This window comes from Symphodus melops (genome assembly GCF_947650265.1).
Source record: "Symphodus melops genome assembly, chromosome: 8".
Taxonomy (NCBI): domain Eukaryota; kingdom Metazoa; phylum Chordata; class Actinopteri; order Labriformes; family Labridae; genus Symphodus; species Symphodus melops.
The window spans coordinates 1,630,410-1,649,122 of NC_136698.1; the positions used below are offsets into that span (position 1 = coordinate 1,630,410).

Sequence of the window (18,713 nt, forward strand, 5' to 3'; positions counted from 1 at the left end):
GGGCACATTACACCACCAACAGGATGCATTTGAATCCTTACAGAGGCGTGCGGGGTTGTGGTGGAGACTGCCCCAGTTTCTCCTCAAAGCTCGTCGCCCCGGATCTCCCCCGTCTCTCTCTCTCTCTCTCTCTCTCTCTCTCTCTCTCTCTGCCTGCGCGTCAGCTCCAACGCCAGAGGTCTTGAGAGGAAATTAAGGCTAGCAGACCGGAAAAGCTTGATAAGATTTTTCTTCTTCCTCTCTTAGCCGTAGTATCTCAGTGAAGATGAGGAGGGTGGAGGGAGAGCGGTGGCGGCGCGCAGCAGCAGCAGAGAGGCAGACAGACACGGAGAGGAGGCGGAGAGCAGAGCGACCTCCGCGGGTCTCCAGGAGAGCTGCAGCTCAGGAGATCTGATTTATTCTCTCTCTCTCCTCAAGCACAAACACAAACCTTCAACTCTCCGGGTGATGATTCGGGCCCAGAGGTCAAGTGGGGTTCAGGTTGCAGAGGTCACCAGTGTCACCTGCAGCAGTAAATCCTTCATTATAAACAGCTGCGTTGCTTCTTCCTCTCCTGGAAGAATGTATGTTGTGATGATTTCTTAGCAAGCAACTGTTTTTCCTTTAAAGTGATGTGTGAGTGTTCTTTATTTAGGCATCAAAGCCTATAATAATAATAATTTCAAAGAATGTTGACAACAGCTACAGCTGACGATATGAGAGTTTTGGGGCTGATCTTGATATTCGAGAGAGAGAAAAATTGAATTGATACATCTGCTGATATCTTCCCTAGAACTATCTTCAATCTGCAAAGAGAGATATCTTCTGTAGCCTCCACATTGCTTTTCACAACACAGAGAAAAATGCTCAGTTTTAAATGTGCTCTCCTTGTGATGTCACAGTGGGAATCTGGTAAAAAAAAAAAAAATCCCCTCCGCTGGTATCTCCACCCATGGACTCCGCCTCAACTTAGAGCTAAACTTTTGAGCGGTTCTGTCATTTGTATTCTCTGTAACAAAGGAGTGATGTCACACAGGGGAAACTAAGGGGGTGGGTCATTGCATTTAAAGAGACACACACCAAAACGGAGCATTCTGACAGAGCTGGTTTCTCCAGGGTCACAAACCTCCTCTGCTGCTTGATTCATGTTATATCTGGACCAACGCACAGCACAGATGTTTTATTCAGACCAAAGGGGGACTGTTTGAAAAGGTGGAGAAGAGGGGGATAATGTGTCCTCTTTAAGTACACGTCAAGTTTTGTGCACAAGCAGAACTCTACGTCTGCTCGGAGGCTGTGAAATCAAAAACACATCAGCTGAAGGCTCAGAGTGTGAAAATCACCTCCAGGGCCGACCGCCTCAGAGAGATACTGATGACATCACAGCCCATCCACGTCTAATCGGCTCCATATGTGAGGCTTTCTACAACCACCACCGCTTTCACTGGTCAGCAGGCAGCCAATCAGAAGCCGAGGAAGCATTTCACACATGTCCTGCAGCAGAAAAGTGGAGTTAAGAGGAGAGAGGAGAAATATACACTCTCACTTAACTCCTGAGCCGCTCCAGATATCCACTCACAGGACGACTTTGCACTGGTGATTTAAATCCAATAGCTTATTTAAAGAGAGTACTCTGAGTTTGTGCTGGATTTCCACCAGGTTAAAAAAAAAAAACACTTTTCCAAATTGTTGATTCCCTCTGCCCTCAGGCTGTTAAATGTTAATCAGAACCATTCTGGACTCCTCTCTTTGTTTACCGTGTCCCTTGCTCTTTGGTTTTAAGGATACTGTGGGTTATTCCTTGAATGTCGTCTTCAGTGTGAGGGTGGCGCCTCCTACAATGAGTTCTTTATCACTCTGTTGTTGTGCCCAAAGAGACTGAGTTCTGAGTTGGTTGTCGTCTCTGATAAACTCCATCTGGTGTTTGTTTGTAAATGTAAGCATGGTCGGGGTGGATTGTGGAACAGAAGTGCCCTCCGGGATAAATCAAGTTTCAGTCAGAAGTTACAAAAACACTCCTGAAAAGCTAAAATGACTAATCAACATTTTGTATTTAATTTTATTGGGCACAGATCTTTCTCCGACCTCAAGAGTTACCTTCCCCTGTCGATAGGTATTAACCTTTTGTTTACAGCCTTCACAATCATGACATCCTCATGGTTAGATTGTTGTTAGTATAAGTTTGTGTTTCAAAGGTCACCATGTTCCTCTATGTGTCTCTACTCTGTCTACAAACCCCCCAATGATGAGAACAGTCCATCCTCTCCGTCTTCTGCCTGCTCCACTTTCCAGAAAATGTGTGCTCAAACAGGCCGATTGGAGATTGTCCCTTCATGACATCACAAAGGGCAGTAGCCCCTCCCCCAGGTGGGTGACACTCCCACAGCTAGGTGTTTGTTCTGCCCTCTGAGTCTGCCAATAGGACATGGAGCCAGAAAGCAGCGAGTACACCCGAGCCCTTCCAGAGAGGGGGCGTGGTCAGACACAGCTCATTTACATATTTAAAGCTACAGACACAGAAACAGCCTGTTCTGAGCAGGGCTGAAATAGAGGGGTTTATAGACATGATCAAATCAAGGATCAAGGACAAGGATCAGAGTGGATTTACAACAACACACTTCACACACATGATGAAGAGGAGCTTTGGGACTTATTTAACCTGGAGGTAGAGGAGGAAAATATTTGACCTTTAAAATCATGTTTGTACGGTCACAGGTTGAAATTCAGCGTTTTCAAAGAGGTCTCGTTTTTTTCTACATCTCTCGAAAGAAACAAAAGAAGAGAAAACGAAAAAGGTCAGTTCCGTTAAATAACTTGATAGCGAGCGAGTTGATATAGCGAGCGTGAATGACTGTTCATCAGCTTATATTGTTTGGTCAGTGTCTCTGTCGAGTTTCCAGCAGAATGAAGTCCATGATGATGAGGTTAGGAAAAGCTCTCTCGAGTGTCCTCACTGGGTTCCTTGTAGATTTCTGTGCATTTAAACCCTGTTCTATGCTCAACCACGGACATTAGCTCTGAATGAAAGCAGACACAGGATGTTGGGAAGGACGCTGTTAACACTGTTACCACTACAAACACACTTCTGTTGTGAGGCACTTTGGAAAAGATTCAAGTTAAAAAGAGAAACAGAGACACAGAAAGATCTTTAGTTGGCTAAGAGAAAGTTGCTGTTGTTGCTGCTTCCTCTTCGGATCTCTGTGACCAGGGTGTGTAGCTGCTCTGATAGCGCCACCTGGTGGGAGAGAAACCAGAGAGATGAGAAATAAAATGGCGTTCAGGTTTTTGGATGCAGGATTTGTGCTTGTGTGAGGGAAACTCACCGTGTAGGAGTCGGGCTCCTGCAGCTTCTTATGTCGAGGGTGCAGAGTCCGCAGGGAGCTCTGGACCTTTGCTCTAGTTTCTGCAGCGCTGCAGGGAGGGTGTGTGACCTATGAAGGGCGGGAGGCACATTGGGAAATATTAAACTCCTGCACACAGGACTCCCACAGTATTGTCTCTTTCAAGTGTTATTCTCGAGGATTTGTGAGGCTCCATAAAATATGTTTTGGTCTAAATTCAAAAAAAGTTATTTTGGTATTTTAGATCGGTGGCGTCTCTCCAGTGATAGCTGGGATCAGCTCAAGCCCCCTTTCAATCCCGAACGGAAAAAACAGGATAGATAACAGATGGATAATGTGTCCAAAGGGGTCTGAACAGTCATGATCCATCCTCACCTCTCCCTTTGAATACGCCTCCTGACGCAGACATGTGACCTGAGCTGGAGTGACTGAGACGGAGGAGCCATCACAGGTCAGAGGGTAACAGCTCAGAGGAAGTCCAGCCTCTGGAGGAGACTCCACAGCCAGACTCACCAGGTCCAGAAACGGATGGCCTGTAAGAAGAGTACAACATGTCATGGGGGGGAGGAGTCTGCAAAGCCATGCAATACAAACGTGATGCAGAAATATACAAAGTGTCTGAGTGACGTGTTTGTTTTTTTTTGGGGGTGGGGTGGGGGGGGGGGGGGGGGGGGGGGGGTGTGTGAAGATGAATTCTCACCCTCAGCGTCTATGAGCCTGTAGACGGCTTTCCTCCCGGGGACGGTGCTTTTCTCTGGGTCCTCACTGATCTTCATCCTGGGCTTCCCCCTCACCTCCACCAGCTGTCACACACACACACACACACACACACACACACACGGACACACACACACACACACACACACACACACACACACACACAGTGAACATCTTTCAATGAGTGCTAGAGGACAGATGCTTTATGCATATTAAGATGAGCGTGGAGCTCTTTACCTTGTACACACATCCCAGTGAGGGCTGTTTGGTGCAGGTGACTAAATGAGTCCCAACACCGACCACACTGATCTCGTTCTCCTGAAATGATCACAGAGCAGTCAGAGGAAAACAAGCTGTCAGACCGAAGGAGTTTAGAGTTTACATGTGATACGAGTGCAGATCAGATTCATACCTGTTAGAGTCCTCGACACCACACACTGTCTCATTTCATGTCTTTACTGACAACGCTAAATCGTGTTCTGTGTTGACTCTGTCTTCATTGCAAAATGCTGGTACTGAAATGTTGCCAACCCTTTTGTGCAACTAAAATGTGCTTACTGTCTTTCTCATGGTTTAAAGTTAAACTGTAGATCAGTCGTTTAAAAAAAAACAAACAGCTGGTACATTTAGAAATAAACTTTAATACACTTGGTATCAAAAAGTATTTAAAGCTGTGACAGCTTTAACTGACAGCAAAATAAGCTTCTTCTTTATCCCGTAGGCTTTAATATAATTGGACAAAACATGAGTGACATCACCCAAAGGTCAGCTACGTGCCTGAGTATGGATAATATGCACCACTTTCAAAATAAAACAGAGCTGTGTATCAGTGATGACAATCACTAATCAGACCTATTATGTTTTTTTATGAGGCTGTAAACATGTTTATTTATGTTGTAAAAATCTACTTCTTTGCTAGTGTGTGTGTGTGTGTGTGTGTGTGACTTCCTGTGTTCCTGCAGCCAGCCTCAGGTGGACCCTCAACAAACTGCAGGATTTGATAACTTCTGTATTTGTCGCCTCAAGTTCAGTGAGCTCACCTTGTCGTTGAGCTCAGCCATGCTCTCCTCTGAGATGTTGTTGGTCCCGACGATGGTGAGGGAATCAAAGGCCGAGACCGAGAAACTGCAGAGAGGAGAAAAACATTCAGAGTGAACAAATATACAACCAGTAGTCATGAGGAATCTGATCACTTCTCTCCACACTCACTGCTCGCTGCAGAGTCTGAAGACACGACGCACGTCCACCGACTGCCTGCAGAGGTCCCCGCTGTCCAGACGAACCCCGACGGGTTTGTAGCCCAGCTCGCACAAAGCCAAGGCCACGGCACAGAAGTTCAACAGACCACTGCTGAGATGAGACACAGACACCAGGACTCCTGAAGTCAAAGTTTACTAAAGGGGACCCCTAGTGTTTAAAATGGGTACTGCAGTCCCAATCCTAAACACTGCAGGGAGCCGTCTCCCTCTGAATGCTCTCATGTTGATATTTACCAGCTGACACTGTAGCTGTCGATCACGGGGAGGAAGTTCTGAGGGTAGGCGATGGCGTAGGACAAAAAGGCGGCCAACTCGCCCTCACGGATCTTCCCAGGCTGAGCTTCCAGAAGCTCGCACACACGACTCAACCAGCCCTTCGTCAGTGAAATGATGTCCACCGGATCGGGGTCCCCGTTCACTGCCACAAGAGTCTGAGCGGGAAAATGCAAACATGTGACTGGGATGTCATGGCAGTTTTTCAGAATAAAAGCAGAGATGAACATGTTTCCACCAAGCTGTTCATTCCAGTTTGAGACAGTAAACCCTGATCTTATTTGCATTACCAATCAGACTGCGGTGTGTCTAGCTCCAGCCTTTCAGGTCGGACCGGTACGCTTGTCACCCAACAGCAGGGCACCCTTCCATACTTTTGACGGTGAAAAGGCGGAAGAGTGTTTACCGAACAGATCTGGAGCGTGTTATGGAAAATTTGACTCCATGTGTACTACGAAGGTCTCATAGAATCTGTCATATAAAATGTATCTGAAATGTCTTAGAATACGACATGCACAGCATATTGGGTGTTTTGTTTCCCATCAGTTTGTTCCCTTTATTCTGTTTCACACAGTCTGTACATGTGGGAAGAGTCACCCAGGCTCTTTCTCACTGGACTCCATCTCCCTCTCAGCCTTGGGAGATGGTAAATAGTCATGTAGTGTCTTTTCTCACACTAGGGGATAGATGGCGCCCTGCCAGGTGGGCAGTGTCTCTATGTGGCGTGATGGGGAGTGATCTGTGTAGTGTGATGGAAATGTATAAGTGTTCATGTTTGCCTTTTCTCGGGGCCTCTTTCTCTCCTCACCGTGTGAGAGAGGGGTCTTCCAACGCTTATCTTGCCTTCGAATAAATATTCATTGAGACCAGATCGATCTTGGTGTTCCTTTTTGAATAGATCGTCTCACTCTTTTTTTTCACTCTTTGGTAATGGAAAAAAATCCACAACAAGCGCTTGACGGAAACGGGCCGGTTTACTCACTTGTGGCCACACCTCCTCCAGGGAGGTGAAAGAGGTGACATACGAGTGCGCCATGGTCCCCGCTACAGGGATCCCAAACAGGAAACCAGCCTGAACGTTACTGGTCAAATCGAACCCTGCAGGGCGGATTCTTAGAGTCAGCTGGTTTCATTTTCTATTAATGAGTGAAATGAGTGAAGATTTGACGGACAGGCAGAATTCACCTCCGATGTACGTGTACCGTGAGGCGGTCAGACCTCCATCTGGTCCCTGAGCCCTCCTAAGGCCCATCTCGAGCAGCTTCCTCTCGGGGCCGGCTGCCAGGCGGAAGCGGGCTGCGTTACTGCACACCAGACTGGAGAGAGAGAGAGAGAGGGAGAGAGAGAGAGAGAGAGAGAGAGAGAGAGAGAGAGAGAGAGAGAGAGAGAGAGACTCTGATACTTATGTGCAGTAATGAGAGCTTACACTGAGTGGTGTATGATGGTGTTTTTTTCTGTATAACTGTAAATGTTCAGATTACATAATAACAGCTACAGCTCTGTTTTTTGGACATCGACTTTTCTTGTCTGGATTTAATCTTGCAGCGTGGCTCTCCTTTCTCTCTGCTGCTGGAACACTGGACGTTCCTTCACTGAAGTAAACGTGAACATTTAAGAAGTATTGGAAACGTTTACAAGCACTGTACCTCAAACTTAAATGACACTCTCCCTGAAATGCATCTTCTAAAGGTTCTTTAAAACTAAGTATTTACTCCTCATGTGTTGGAGGCTCCCTCTGCAGGGACGGACTAGTACCGACTCTGGAGCATCATTTAGTCACGTCTGTGGATGTTTGAAGTGTAAGAGAGCTGTTCTTATTGATGTTCTTCTTCTAAATGCTCCTCATCCTTGGGGAAACTTTCTTGCAGTGTTAAAGTGTCTGCAGTGAAGTTTTTCTTATTTGTTTAACACCACAGCTTATCTTTTGTAAAACGAGCCGGTCTCGACTCTCCTTTGTTGGATTGATTACAGCAGAAACCCGGAGCAGAGCTCACGGTGAAGAGCCGTCTGCTGAGACTGGCTCCACAGACACAGGGAGAGAGAGGAAGAGAGGGGAGGCTGGACAACAGACTGCGGTGTCTGGTCGGGGTCGACCGTGTCTGCTTGGTGTGACTGATATGTGATGATGTCATCATGTACGGGTTTGAGTTGGCGGTTACCTGGCGTAGTTGACCAGACACAGTAAACTGGTCTCCAGCAGCTGAACCACAGCCAGCGGACCGGACACCTCCATCAGAGGCACCTGCACACACACACACACACACACACACACACACACACACACACACACACACACACACACACACACACACACACACACACACACACACACACACACACACACACACACACACACACACACACACACACACACACACACACACACACACACACACACACACACACACACACACACACACACACACACACACACACACACACACACACACACACACACACACACACGTTAGTCCTCCTGACCCCTCGTGTATGTGACCTTTGACCTCCACCTTGACGCCCCTCTGCTCACCCTGGCGAACACCACGGTGCCCTCCGGGACAGAACGGAGGGTGACACCCGAGCAGTCCAGCTCCCGCAGGAACTGGAAGAAGGCGGGGTCTGTGGCCGGGGGCAGCACGGAGCGCAGGAAGTCAACATCTGGATGGGAGGGGGGGGGACAAAATAACACAACAGCTGAAACAATGTGACAGAGGGCATCCTTCATGCTGCAACACATGTGGTCTTACACAAGCAGCACATGTTATCCATGTGTCCCCTCCCCTCACATGTTCTGTCACCAGACGCGCGCGCGCGCACACACACACACACACACACACGCGCGCGCGCGCGCTGGACGACACAGAGCTAAATCTAATAACCCCGTGTGCTGCGCCTCTGATCCAGACTTCAGTGATGGGACGTTTGTGGCGGCGCTCTGATCGCAACACGCCGCTCAAGCTGTTCAGACTTTACACGACGTTTAAACTTTGCCCTACTGATAGCAGTAGATAAATCTTATATGCATGGAAAAAGTGCTGATTCAACAGAAATGTCGGATGCATCCATTCACCCATCCGTTATCTTGTCCTGTACGAGGTCGCGGGAGTTGAACTTAAAGTAACAAATCATTCAGAAGGCAGAAGAATGCCTCATAAAGACGTAAACTAAACGTGACACAACTGAGTCACAGCTGGTTTCACTCCACTTTATGTTGATTTCATTTAAAGGATAAATAAGTTATGTGTCAGCAGTGACTCCCACAGTGACTTTACACGCATGTAACACGAGCAGAGACTGAAACATGAATCATTGTACTGGGCTGCATGTAAAGTTGTTAAATTTAGCTCCAGCTCCAACGCGCATGAAACTTCAAACATTCAACAGTCGTATAATAATATAAGAAGCTGACCTGTCTGCACAAGCTGATCAAATGTGCAGCACAGTAAGTGAACACACGTCTCTGCATTAAGTAATCAGTCATCAGACGAGGTCAACACTGACAAGGAGGCAGCCCAGTCTACAGGAAGGACACTTACACTGCTGTGACTGACCTTTACCTAAAAAGCAAGGCTGCGACCTGCAGGGGCGGGTCCAGGGGGCGTGTCCAGGGGGGCGTGTCCAGGGGGCGTGTCCAGGGGGCGTGGCATGAGCTGAGAAATCTTATTGGCCACCCAAAAAAGTGCCCATCCCATGATGGCCTTGTCAGAGGCAGGACTTGTGTTAAAATGAACTATTCCTGCTGTTTTATTAACAACGTCAGTGAAGCACATTTTCATTTTGTTAGTAACCTTCAATTCAGCGACGCTGGAAGTCGTTGTTTCAGTTTGGAGAAGCCGAGCTGAGAGACGCATTGCTACATGTTAAAGTTATTCTCTCTGCTGCACAAATTCATCCTTTATTAATTCCTTTTTTTTTTTTTTTTTAAGATTCCTACATTCTAGACAACAAATGAGCCGATGTAGCGAGGAGCCGATGTAGCGAGGAGCCGAGGAAGCGAGGAGCCGATGTAGCGAGGAGCTGAGAAAGCTAGGAGCCGAGGAAGCGAGGAGCCGAGGAAGCGAGGAGCCGAGGAAGCGTGGAGCCGAGGAAGCGAGGAGCCGATGTAGCGAGGAGCCGAGGAAGCGAGGAGCCGAGGAAGCGAGGAGCCGAGGAAGCGAGGAGCCGAGGAAGCGAGGAGCCGAGGAAGCGAGGAGCCGAGGAAGCGGCAGCTGGTTTGGATCTGAGCACCTTGATACGTTGTTCTGAAGTTATTACGAGAATAACAGACACAACTCAAACTTGAAGGGAACTTCTGATCATTCTGCTGTCTGACAGGATGATCCGATGTATTGTCACACGCAGTACTTAAATTCCTCCAGCAGGGGGCTCTCAACCAAAACAATGACTGAAAGGTGGCGTTGAGGCTGAAATATGGTCGTTCTGTATTACACACCTCTGATGATGTGACATCTCACCATCTATGTTGTTATGTCACAGAAGATATAAGAGAAAGGGTCAATACATTAACTTAGTTCAAACTCCACCCCTGAATAAGGCACCCCGTAGGACACGCCCCTGTCTCCTCGTAATACGTCACTTTAACGTCAAACAGCTGTAAGGAGCTTCTTTTTTATAGCCCCCATTATTCATGTCTTTAAAAAAGTAAACATCTGATGTTTTTTTTTCCTTTTTTAGTTACTTGGGTTTGAATCTGTATTATTAAAAAACCCTGAGTCACGCTGAATGAGCGCGTGCGGCTCTTTACACACAGAGAGAAGTTTCAATGAACTTTCTGTGCGTCATGTTTCTAAATGTTCCGCACCTGGCTACACACACGAGATTAGAGACCAGTCTTGTGTGCTAAAGTTCACAGCTTAACCTCAGGGTTCACTGAAATACTTCACTGGAATTCACGTTTCTCTGTTTGAGACCCTCACACGGTCGCGTATTGCGCAACCACACTGGTATGCGTAAAAGGAGTTGGGAGGGGAAGGGACGCAATGTCATGCTGACCTGATAATAATAATAAAATTACACAGTCATTCATTTTATCTGTCGGGATGCTACTTTGTAATAAGGGGTAAAAGAGGCGTAAAGTTGGGGCTTCCTTTGCTCACCTTCGTCTGTGAATCGAAAGCTGCGCAGGAACAGCAGGCAGTCGTGCAGCCCGGCGAACAGCGAGAAGCCTCCGCCGAACGGATTGTCCCTGAAGAAGAGCTCGAACACGGCGGGCTCCTGGTGCCGGCCGGCCCGCCAGTACGCGTACGCCATGGTGAACTGGTACAAGTCCGTGAGCAGCGGAGGGACCCGCTCCCGGATGGACCGCTCCGCGGCCCCGCATGTGTCGCTGCTCCGCGCTGCCATGTTATTCAAGCGCTGGTTCCAGGTTCACTGATGCTGAGATCTCTGGGACTTGCAGTTCTCCGAAACCCCCAGCGGGCTCCTTCACCTACTGAAGGCAGCGGCAGAGCAGGGACTCTGCAAACACACTTCACAGGCAGGGCAAGACTGGGCGAGCTGCAAACATCCGGAACTTCCAGCTTCAGGTGGCACGAGCTCATAGTTTATCAGGTGACATTTCAATTAATGTAGAGCTTCAGATGCAGCCAGAGGAAGTCATCCATGTCGCCTTGTGATGTCCTGAAAGAGGATCAGGGGTGCTCATAATGGAGCAGATAGAAACCAGCAGACAGCGTGTCACTCAAACAGTTTGCAGAAGTTTATCAAACAACCTTTTGTTACATTTCATATGTATATAAAGTGTTCTATAAATAAAGTTGATTGATTGAATACCAACTTGTTTATATTTTGATTTCCAAAGTGAGCACAGCAGGATTCACATTCACATTTAGTTATGATAGGAGCAGCTGTGGAGTCGGTCGAAGGTTCGATCCCCAGCTCCTGCAGCTACATGTCCGCTATGTCCTTGGGCAAGACACTTGCTCCTGCAGCTCTGAGCTCTGTGTGAAAGATGAGTTCCTTCTGATGGTCTCCTCACACAGCAGCGCGTGACCTGCAGTGTGAACGAGCTTTGAGCTGTCAGAAGATACAAGCTCGAGTCCATTTATCATGAGAGCAGCACAAAGAGATCATTTAAAAATCTATATGATCTTTTAGATATTGAATTGAATTTCCCTTGGGATCAATAAAGTATCTATCAATCTATCATATATTAAGTTTAAGTCTGTACTCAAGGTGCAGAGTAATCCCTCTCCTCTAAAGCTCCATCGTTACCTTCGTATGTGTTCAGATTCAGCATGCACATGACTGATTGTTATCTTCAACATTAAACACGGCGCCTCAGCGTGTGCACCTGTTTCAACACCTGCAGGCTCGCTAACACAGAGCGCTCATACTGGGAGAGTTAAAAAAAAAAAAAACAAGGATTCAAATGGAAAGACAAGACGCCAAACTTCATTTGTGTTTATCTTTGAGGCTCACGCTCACCAAAAACCAAAGTTAAAGACACAATCAGGAGAATTTAAAGAGAGATGAAGAGGAGTCACATGGAAGGAAACATCACAGCAGCCAGTGACACTGAACATCCTGGACCTTTGGGACAACCCTCATGTCCCAGGTCCTCATCATCCCAGTCCTGCGTCTGCAGTGGGGAGACATCCTGCGAGCTCATTGCTCAGTTCGTGCTTCTGTCCTCCCCACAGGAAGTGAGTGGGCGCTCCTGATTGGCCCTGCTCCGAGTCATAAACAAAAAACGGGCTGAGTTCAATGGCCAGCGCCGACCTGACCAGGCCGACGCCCCCTCCACGCTCCAAACAGGGGTGGTAAAGTCGTCCGGTGACGGGATGCATGAAGAGAGCTTCAGGGCGGAAGGGGGCGGTCAGCTCCTCGGCCCCGCCGCAGTACGAGAGCCGCTCCTGACCGGGACTCTGCAGGAGGTGCGTGAAGACCACGGGACGGTCGTCGCAGCGCAGGAAGTTCCTCTCCCTGCCGCACGGGGACAGGAAGGGGAAGTCCTCCTCGTAACGGCCGCTCTGATTGGAACGCAGCCGACTGAAGAAGAACACCAGGAACTTTTTATCTGGTGAAAAGAATAAAAGGTCAAAGTAACATAAATACAATCATGGAATTATTGAAAAAAACATTTTGTCCCCTCGGCTTGTGAAGCTCTGACCAAACATGCTGACTTCTTCATTGGTTGCCATAGTAATAATAATGAATAATAATAACATAATAATGTTAGTGCTTGTATGACCTGTTACCACATTTACATATAATGAGAGCAAACTGCTTTTTCAGCCTGTCGGAGTTAAAGTCAGGTAAAGATGTTAGATCTGGACAGAGTTACGAGTTGTTACATGCTTACATTACTAGTGTTGAATAATCACGTGCTGTGTGTGTGTGTGTGTGTGTGTGTGTGTGTTTTTACCTTTGAAGCAGGTGACAAAGTTCTTCACTTTAGTGTCATCGAGGAAAAGCTGAAAGTGAGGCAAACACCAAGAGGTCAGGATGGTTTTTGATTTTTGAGTGAACATGGACTGAACATCATGTCCATGAAGGAGTCCACCTCCTGTCCCCCCCTCCAGAACCAGCCATCAGTCATGGGAGGGGGGACCGGGCCGTCTCCATAGTCTCTCCTCCTTCTAAGACAGCATTTGTTTGTTGTTTATTTTTATTATTTTTGTTGATGTCATTCTTTGTCTTTGATCAGATCTACATAAATAAAATGAATTATTTGTTCTATTTTTTAGGGACTTCATACAAACTATGACGTGTGAAAGTAAAGCTTTAGATCACACACGTGTCTCTGTAGTGTCAGTGTTTAAAAGTCATCACCTGTCCCTGGTGGTCGATGTAGTAGAAGTACTCCCGGATCCGCGGTTCTGGACTCTGGCCCTGGACGTATGAAGCGGTGGTTCTGGACGCGCTGTAGCCGGAGGGCAGGCAGCGCAGAGCGGACAGAGCTCTGCAGCTGAGAGCCGCCGGCCGCCGGAGAGACAGCATGAGACCGGATCAGAGGGACCGGGTACAGTCCAGACCAGGAGCGTCCAACACGGAGCACAAAGACCGGATCAGAGGGACCGGGTACAGTCCAGACCAGGAGCGTCCAGCACGGAGCACAAAGACCGGATCAGAGGGACCGGGTACAGTCCAGACCAGGAGCGTCCAGCACGGATAGAAACTTTGGGCTCATGTCATTTGTTTACACCAGGGGAGGGGGGGGGGGGGGGGACCCGGAAACAGTTAACAGCTGCAGCGTCGTCGGGTTTAAATGCTGCCGCCTGGTGGACACTGACGGTCACTACACTGACAGTACAGAAACTGTCAGTGTCATGCTCACTGCAGTGTTTGGGGGTTGGTGCCTTGCTCAAAGGCACTACAGCAGTACTTGGTAGGTGCCCGGGCATCTCTTCAGCTACCAGAACAACTTCCATACTTTGGTCTGCACCCAGATTTGAACCAGCGACCAAGTTTTTCCATACATATTGAATTGATTTGATAGAGATGAGTCATGTGTCATGTGTGCTGAATGTGTCCAAGTGTTTGTTGTTATATTTTGGCCACATGATTACATGATAAACATTGTGAATATATTTGACATCATTATATGTTATTCTTTTAAATAATAACATATAAGTGATCGTGTTTAATCATTTTGAGCTCAATCACAATTATTGTGGATATTTGATCACAGACCTTCAGCTAACCTTCATGTAAACATTACTATAATATAAAGAATGATGTTGTATAACAATAATAATAACTCTGTGAGTAAATGTCAAACAGTTTAGTGTTGAGTGAACACAACGAGGCTTTTCACTGAGCTGAATGTTAATATGTTGGCTGATAATAAACACAAACATCAACATTCCTCTGCTATAACACACACACACACACACACACACTCACACATGCGCACACGCACACGCACGCACACGCACGCACACAGTCATCTCAGATGGGAGTAACAACACACAAAGCGTCTGATTCACCCGAGCTGGTAATGACTTGAACTTAATCCAGAAACATAAAAACCTCTGAGGTGAATACTGAAGCTGCAGCTGTGACCCAGAGATCCACCTGTAGTCCTACCTGAACGCGTCACTTCCGCCTTCCTCCTTCAGGTAGGGTGGAGCTGTTTGTACCTAAACTCTGCAACACAACACAGGAGAGATTCAATGATGGTGTTATAGACAAACGTTGGTGTATTTCATCGATATAAATTGAAGGTAAGATCATCTTTGAGTCTTTAAGGTCGAAACGACACTGCGCATGTCACTGTTTTCTTTCACCTGCTCGAACACCTGGCTGCTCTTTCAGGCTGTTTAAAAACTACTGACCCGCTCCAGTCTTTCTTCAGACCGTGTAGAAAGCCTTTTAGTTGACAAATGTCTCCGTTCAATGTGATCTTCATTATAAAATAGTCTTTTAACTTTTTATTTGCGCTCAATTCTACTTTTAACGTTTTTACGTTCTGACGTAAATTTACGGCTGCCCCCCCCCCCTCTACTAGTTCCCAGTTCGTCTATTTACCTTTAAATTAAATGTGTTAATTAGCGTTATTTTTATATTCTCTATCGTTTTATTTAGTTTCTAGATTGACTGGGACACTTTTTATATCTTGTTCAAAGGTCACTTTTGTGTCTACCGTGACGTCATGAGTCAGCCGCCCCGTTCAAACCGGGGACACCGGGAGAGAAACGGAGACAACCGACACCACCGGGATTCACACGGGGACAGACCCGCATCGTCCGACAGGTACTTAACACAGGCCTGCTGTTCATACTGGAAAAATACTACTAATAATAATAATGTGCCAGGGTTTGATTTGTGATTTTCATCCTTCTTCCATCCGTCTCCTTTAGTGGATCTGTTGTTATTAATTGTTCTTTTTCATTGTTTCAATATCAATGAAATGCATTCACATCATGGGGGGGTTTAGGAATGTAACCCCCCCCCCCCCAAACAAACACTAGAATAATAAATCACTTTTAATCTATGCTATTGTGCATGAAATGAAACAACACTTGACGGCCCAAAATAAGATGAAACTATTTGTATTGAACTTCCCGAGTGTTCTGCATGGTGCGTCTTGTGTTCCAGGTCTTCTTCTAGACCCCCGTACTACACACGAGAAGCGGACTCCCCTCCAAAGCATCATGGCCGGGACGTCACTCGAGTGGAGCACCATGACTCCAAATGTACAAACATTTGCTCCCGGAGAGGTAAGAGAATCTCTTCCTGTTTGAGCAGCTCGCAGCGTCACAGTTTCACTCTGAGTGCAGGTTGAGTTCTTCTGTCTGTGAATACTGGACGGACCGGTTCACCACACGCCTCCGTCCTCCCAGTGTGCAGAGTAACACAGCCTTACTAAGCCTAATCTAGTGTACCACGTTAAAAACATGGCAGGGCGTTCAAAGTGTAGGTCAGAACATGTTTTATGTGTTTTATCTCCAGCCTCTCAAATCTCAGGATTCTTTGCTTTTTTTCTGGTTTTATTTGGGTTTTGTTTTGAGGTTAGACATGAAGAAACACGACTTTGGGCTCTGGGAACTTGTGATAAACATCGAAGGTGTTGTTGAACATGAGTGACTCTACATCAGTGGTGTCCAAACTTTTTTTCTTGCGGGCCAAAATTGTCGCGTTAGAATGGCTCACGGGCCACAGGGTTTTTTTTTTTTATATATTGGAAGGAACTTTTTGTATTTTGACCTCTTCAAAAAATAATGTAAATACACAATAACTAATTGCAGTGGGAAACTGTTGTGTTCTAATTTTTTGGAAAGAATAGTCAGGCTGTTATAGGTCTCCCTCGCTAACATGAAAAAGAAAAAAAAAGAACGAAATATGCCATCTGATGAGGCCTGGGGCCAAAATCTTCTGATTCTTCGATTTGAAGTCAAGGGCCACAAAAAATCCACTCAAGGGCCACAAATGGCCCCCGGGCCGCACTTTGGACACCCGTGCTCTAAATGAATAACTTTAAGGCAGAGCTGTCAGACGATTAGACGATAAGAGTCAGTCATGCTTCATCCTGTTTCACGCGGTCTTTCCTGACCCCCCCTCTCCCCCCCTGCCCCCCCTCCCTGTAGGCATCGTGCTGATCTGTGCCATCCTGACCAACGCCCTGGTGCTGATCTGCGTGGTTGCGGCTCAGATGGTGACGTCGGGCATGTCCGCCATGGGCGGGCTCGGCGGCTTCGACATCAACTCCAACTTCAACCTGCAGGGCACCGAGCTGCAGCAGGTTCGAGACCTGGACATGCAGTACAGCCAGATGAGGGCGCCGGGCATCTACGGCGGCATCGCCTTCAGCCTGACGTTTGGCGTGCTGTCCTTGCTGTTCGTGGTCGCCGGGAACAAACCGCCCCACGTGATGTCCCGGAAACTTCTGTACGGCGCCCTGGTGTTTCAGGCGGTGGGTGCGGTGGCGTACGTGGTGGCCGTGGGGCTCTACCTGCACTTCGTCATCGGCGTGAACGCCACAGACGTGTGTCAGCAGCGCGAGAGGCTGTACGTACGCAACGGCTACACCTGGATGAACTGTGACGTGAGCGGGGCGGACGCAGCTGTGGCGCTGTTCGGGCTCATCACCGCCATCCTGTACACCGCCGGCGCCGTGTTCACCTTCCAGACGATAAGAGGAGTGAGGCGTTATCTGCAGGATCGAAAACGCAGAGAGGCGGAGAGGCAACAAGCCAGAGCCGGCCCCCAGAGGGCGCCACTGAGGGCGGAAACCACGGCCGTGTGACGGGGCGTGAAAACAGACAAACGTGTGACACACGAGTGTTCACGCCGCTGTCGGGTGTCATGTGACACGAGGACGCGTGGCGAACCTGCTCGGCTTCTCTTCAGAGCGTCGTGAGCAAACGTTTACAAACAATGTGAATTTAAAGTTTTTAAGTCTCATCCATCAAAGACGCCTTTTTGTTTTTACTGTCGCACCGAGCGAGGATCAATAATCAGATGGAGGATTTCTGTGTCTCATGTTCCCGGCCAGCGTTCTGATATTTTTATCATCATAACAACTAATCGTGTGTGTGTGTGTGTGTGTGTGTGTGTGTGTGTGTGTGTGTGTGTGTGTGTGTGTGTGTGTGTGTGTGTGTGTGTGTGTGTGTGTGTGTGTGTGTGTGTGTGTGTGTGTGTGTGTGTGTGTGTGTGTGTGTGTGTGTGTGTGTGTGTGTGTGTGTGTGTGTGTGTGTGTGTGTGTGTGAGAGAGTGTGTGAGTGTGTGTGTGAGAGAGTGTGTGAGTGTGTGTGTGAGAGAGAGAGAGAGTGTGAGAGTGATAAACAAACAGGAAGCAGCGACAAGTGTCAGGTTTTTTTTTTTTTTTTAAATTCAGTGTTTTAAACTGTAAAGGTTAACAGGTAGAAGGAACGTTGTCATGGAGACGATCTGAGGACCTGACGTCTCACACACACACACAGTCTCTCCGTGGGGTTTAAGGAGCTCTGAATGCTCCAACACTAAACAGCCTCACTAACATGATGACATTCTGTTTGAGTCCCGATCCTGTTGAGCTCCGATTGTTTGGAAGCTCGGAGCCGACTCTGCTCTCCTGGGATCTCCACTTAGTGAGGATGTTTTTGTTGAGACAACAAAGTCGGTTATTTTCTCAAGACAAACATCTGAAGGTGACTCAAAAACACGGGCGTGAAAAATGAAGTCAGATCTCAAATATTTGGCTGCTTGACCTCTTCTGTGGTTTCATTCAGGCGACACAGCAGCGTGACTTTATTTGTTTTCACTCTGCCAAACTAAACAGTCCACGTTTGTCTCTGCTGATGTTGCTCGATCACAGCTTCATCTGTAAACTGATCATGCTGCTCGGCTGTGATTCTGACCCTCGTTTTAATAGAAGTGAATGTCAGAGATGTTTCTGTGTGTGATTAATGTTTTTATATCAAAGGTTTTGATACTCAAACTGTACGTGATTTTATCTGCTCTAATTAAACGTGATGATTCTACACAAGCCTTCTGTTTTTTGATTGGATAACCACGCGGGCCTGTAGGGGGCAGCAGAGCGCCGTCCTCCTCCTGCTGCGGCCTGCTGTTTGTGTCCTCGCCACCGGAGGCTTCCTGCCAGCCATGACATCACCTCTGTGTCCCCTCTGTGCTGTCCCATAAAGGGCCCCTCACACACAAAGGACCCAGCAGTGATGTAACTGTGGGAGCCTTCAGTCAAGACTTCATCGCTGACAAAAGA

The 18,713-nt window shown here is 47.5% G+C and overlaps 3 protein-coding genes across 3 annotated transcripts; 1 reads left to right on the forward strand and 2 right to left on the reverse strand.

Annotated features, from left to right (window-relative positions):
• Positions 1 to 2,065: 2,065 nt before the first annotated feature.
• On the reverse strand, positions 2,066 to 11,051 carry naprt (nicotinate phosphoribosyltransferase). The gene is made up of 13 exons (XM_079351182.1): positions 10,666 to 11,051; positions 8,100 to 8,227; positions 7,729 to 7,811; positions 6,755 to 6,885; positions 6,552 to 6,667; positions 5,531 to 5,727; positions 5,247 to 5,387; positions 5,078 to 5,162; positions 4,275 to 4,355; positions 4,021 to 4,123; positions 3,696 to 3,853; positions 3,303 to 3,410; positions 2,066 to 3,214 (listed from the first exon to the last, which is right to left on the reverse strand). Exons 1-13 carry the CDS (start codon positions 10,910 to 10,912, stop codon positions 3,128 to 3,130), a joined length of 1,665 nt encoding a protein of 554 aa, XP_079207308.1. The 5' UTR covers positions 10,913 to 11,051; the 3' UTR covers positions 2,066 to 3,127.
• An 889-nt stretch (positions 11,052 to 11,940) lies between these two features.
• cUnh8orf82 (chromosome Un C8orf82 homolog) lies at positions 11,941 to 13,851 on the reverse strand. The gene is made up of 3 exons (XM_079350679.1): positions 13,343 to 13,851; positions 12,936 to 12,984; positions 11,941 to 12,587 (listed from the first exon to the last, which is right to left on the reverse strand). Exons 1-3 carry the CDS (start codon positions 13,508 to 13,510, stop codon positions 12,133 to 12,135), a joined length of 672 nt encoding a protein of 223 aa, XP_079206805.1. The 5' UTR covers positions 13,511 to 13,851; the 3' UTR covers positions 11,941 to 12,132.
• A 752-nt stretch (positions 13,852 to 14,603) lies between these two features.
• Positions 14,604 to 17,304, forward strand: LOC306828664 (MARVEL domain-containing protein 3). The gene is made up of 4 exons (XM_079351207.1): positions 14,604 to 14,736; positions 15,139 to 15,265; positions 15,611 to 15,732; positions 16,600 to 17,304. Exons 2-4 carry the CDS (start codon positions 15,165 to 15,167, stop codon positions 17,256 to 17,258), a joined length of 882 nt encoding a protein of 293 aa, XP_079207333.1. The 5' UTR covers positions 14,604 to 14,736; positions 15,139 to 15,164; the 3' UTR covers positions 17,259 to 17,304.
• The last annotated feature ends 1,409 nt before the right edge of the window (positions 17,305 to 18,713 follow it).

Bases quoted from the DNA above. Each gene is read 5' to 3' on its own strand.
- naprt (XM_079351182.1), bottom strand. From the start codon at position 10,912: ATGGCAGCGCGGAGCAGCGACACATGCGGGGCCGCGGAGCGGTCCATC. The intron at 6,668-6,754 runs GTGAATTCTGCC...TCCGCCCTGCAG, and splicing joins ACGGTACACGTACATCGGAG to GGTTCGATTTGACCAGTAAC. The intron at 5,163-5,246 runs GTGAGTGTGGAG...TCCTCTCTGCAG, and splicing joins TTCAGACTCTGCAGCGAGCA to TTTCTCGGTCTCGGCCTTTG.
- LOC306828664 (XM_079351207.1), top strand. From the start codon at position 15,165: ATGAGTCAGCCGCCCCGTTCAAACCGGGGACACCGGGAGAGAAACGGA. The intron at 15,266-15,610 runs GTACTTAACACA...CTTGTGTTCCAG, and splicing joins AGACCCGCATCGTCCGACAG to GTCTTCTTCTAGACCCCCGT. The intron at 15,733-16,599 runs GTAAGAGAATCT...CCCTCCCTGTAG, and splicing joins AAACATTTGCTCCCGGAGAG to GCATCGTGCTGATCTGTGCC.
- cUnh8orf82 (XM_079350679.1), bottom strand. From the start codon at position 13,510: ATGCTGTCTCTCCGGCGGCCGGCGGCTCTCAGCTGCAGAGCTCTGTCC. The intron at 12,985-13,342 runs GTGATGACTTTT...CCTCACTTTCAG, and splicing joins ACATCGACCACCAGGGACAG to CTTTTCCTCGATGACACTAA. The intron at 12,588-12,935 runs GTAAAAACACAC...TCTTTTCACCAG, and splicing joins CTTTGTCACCTGCTTCAAAG to ATAAAAAGTTCCTGGTGTTC.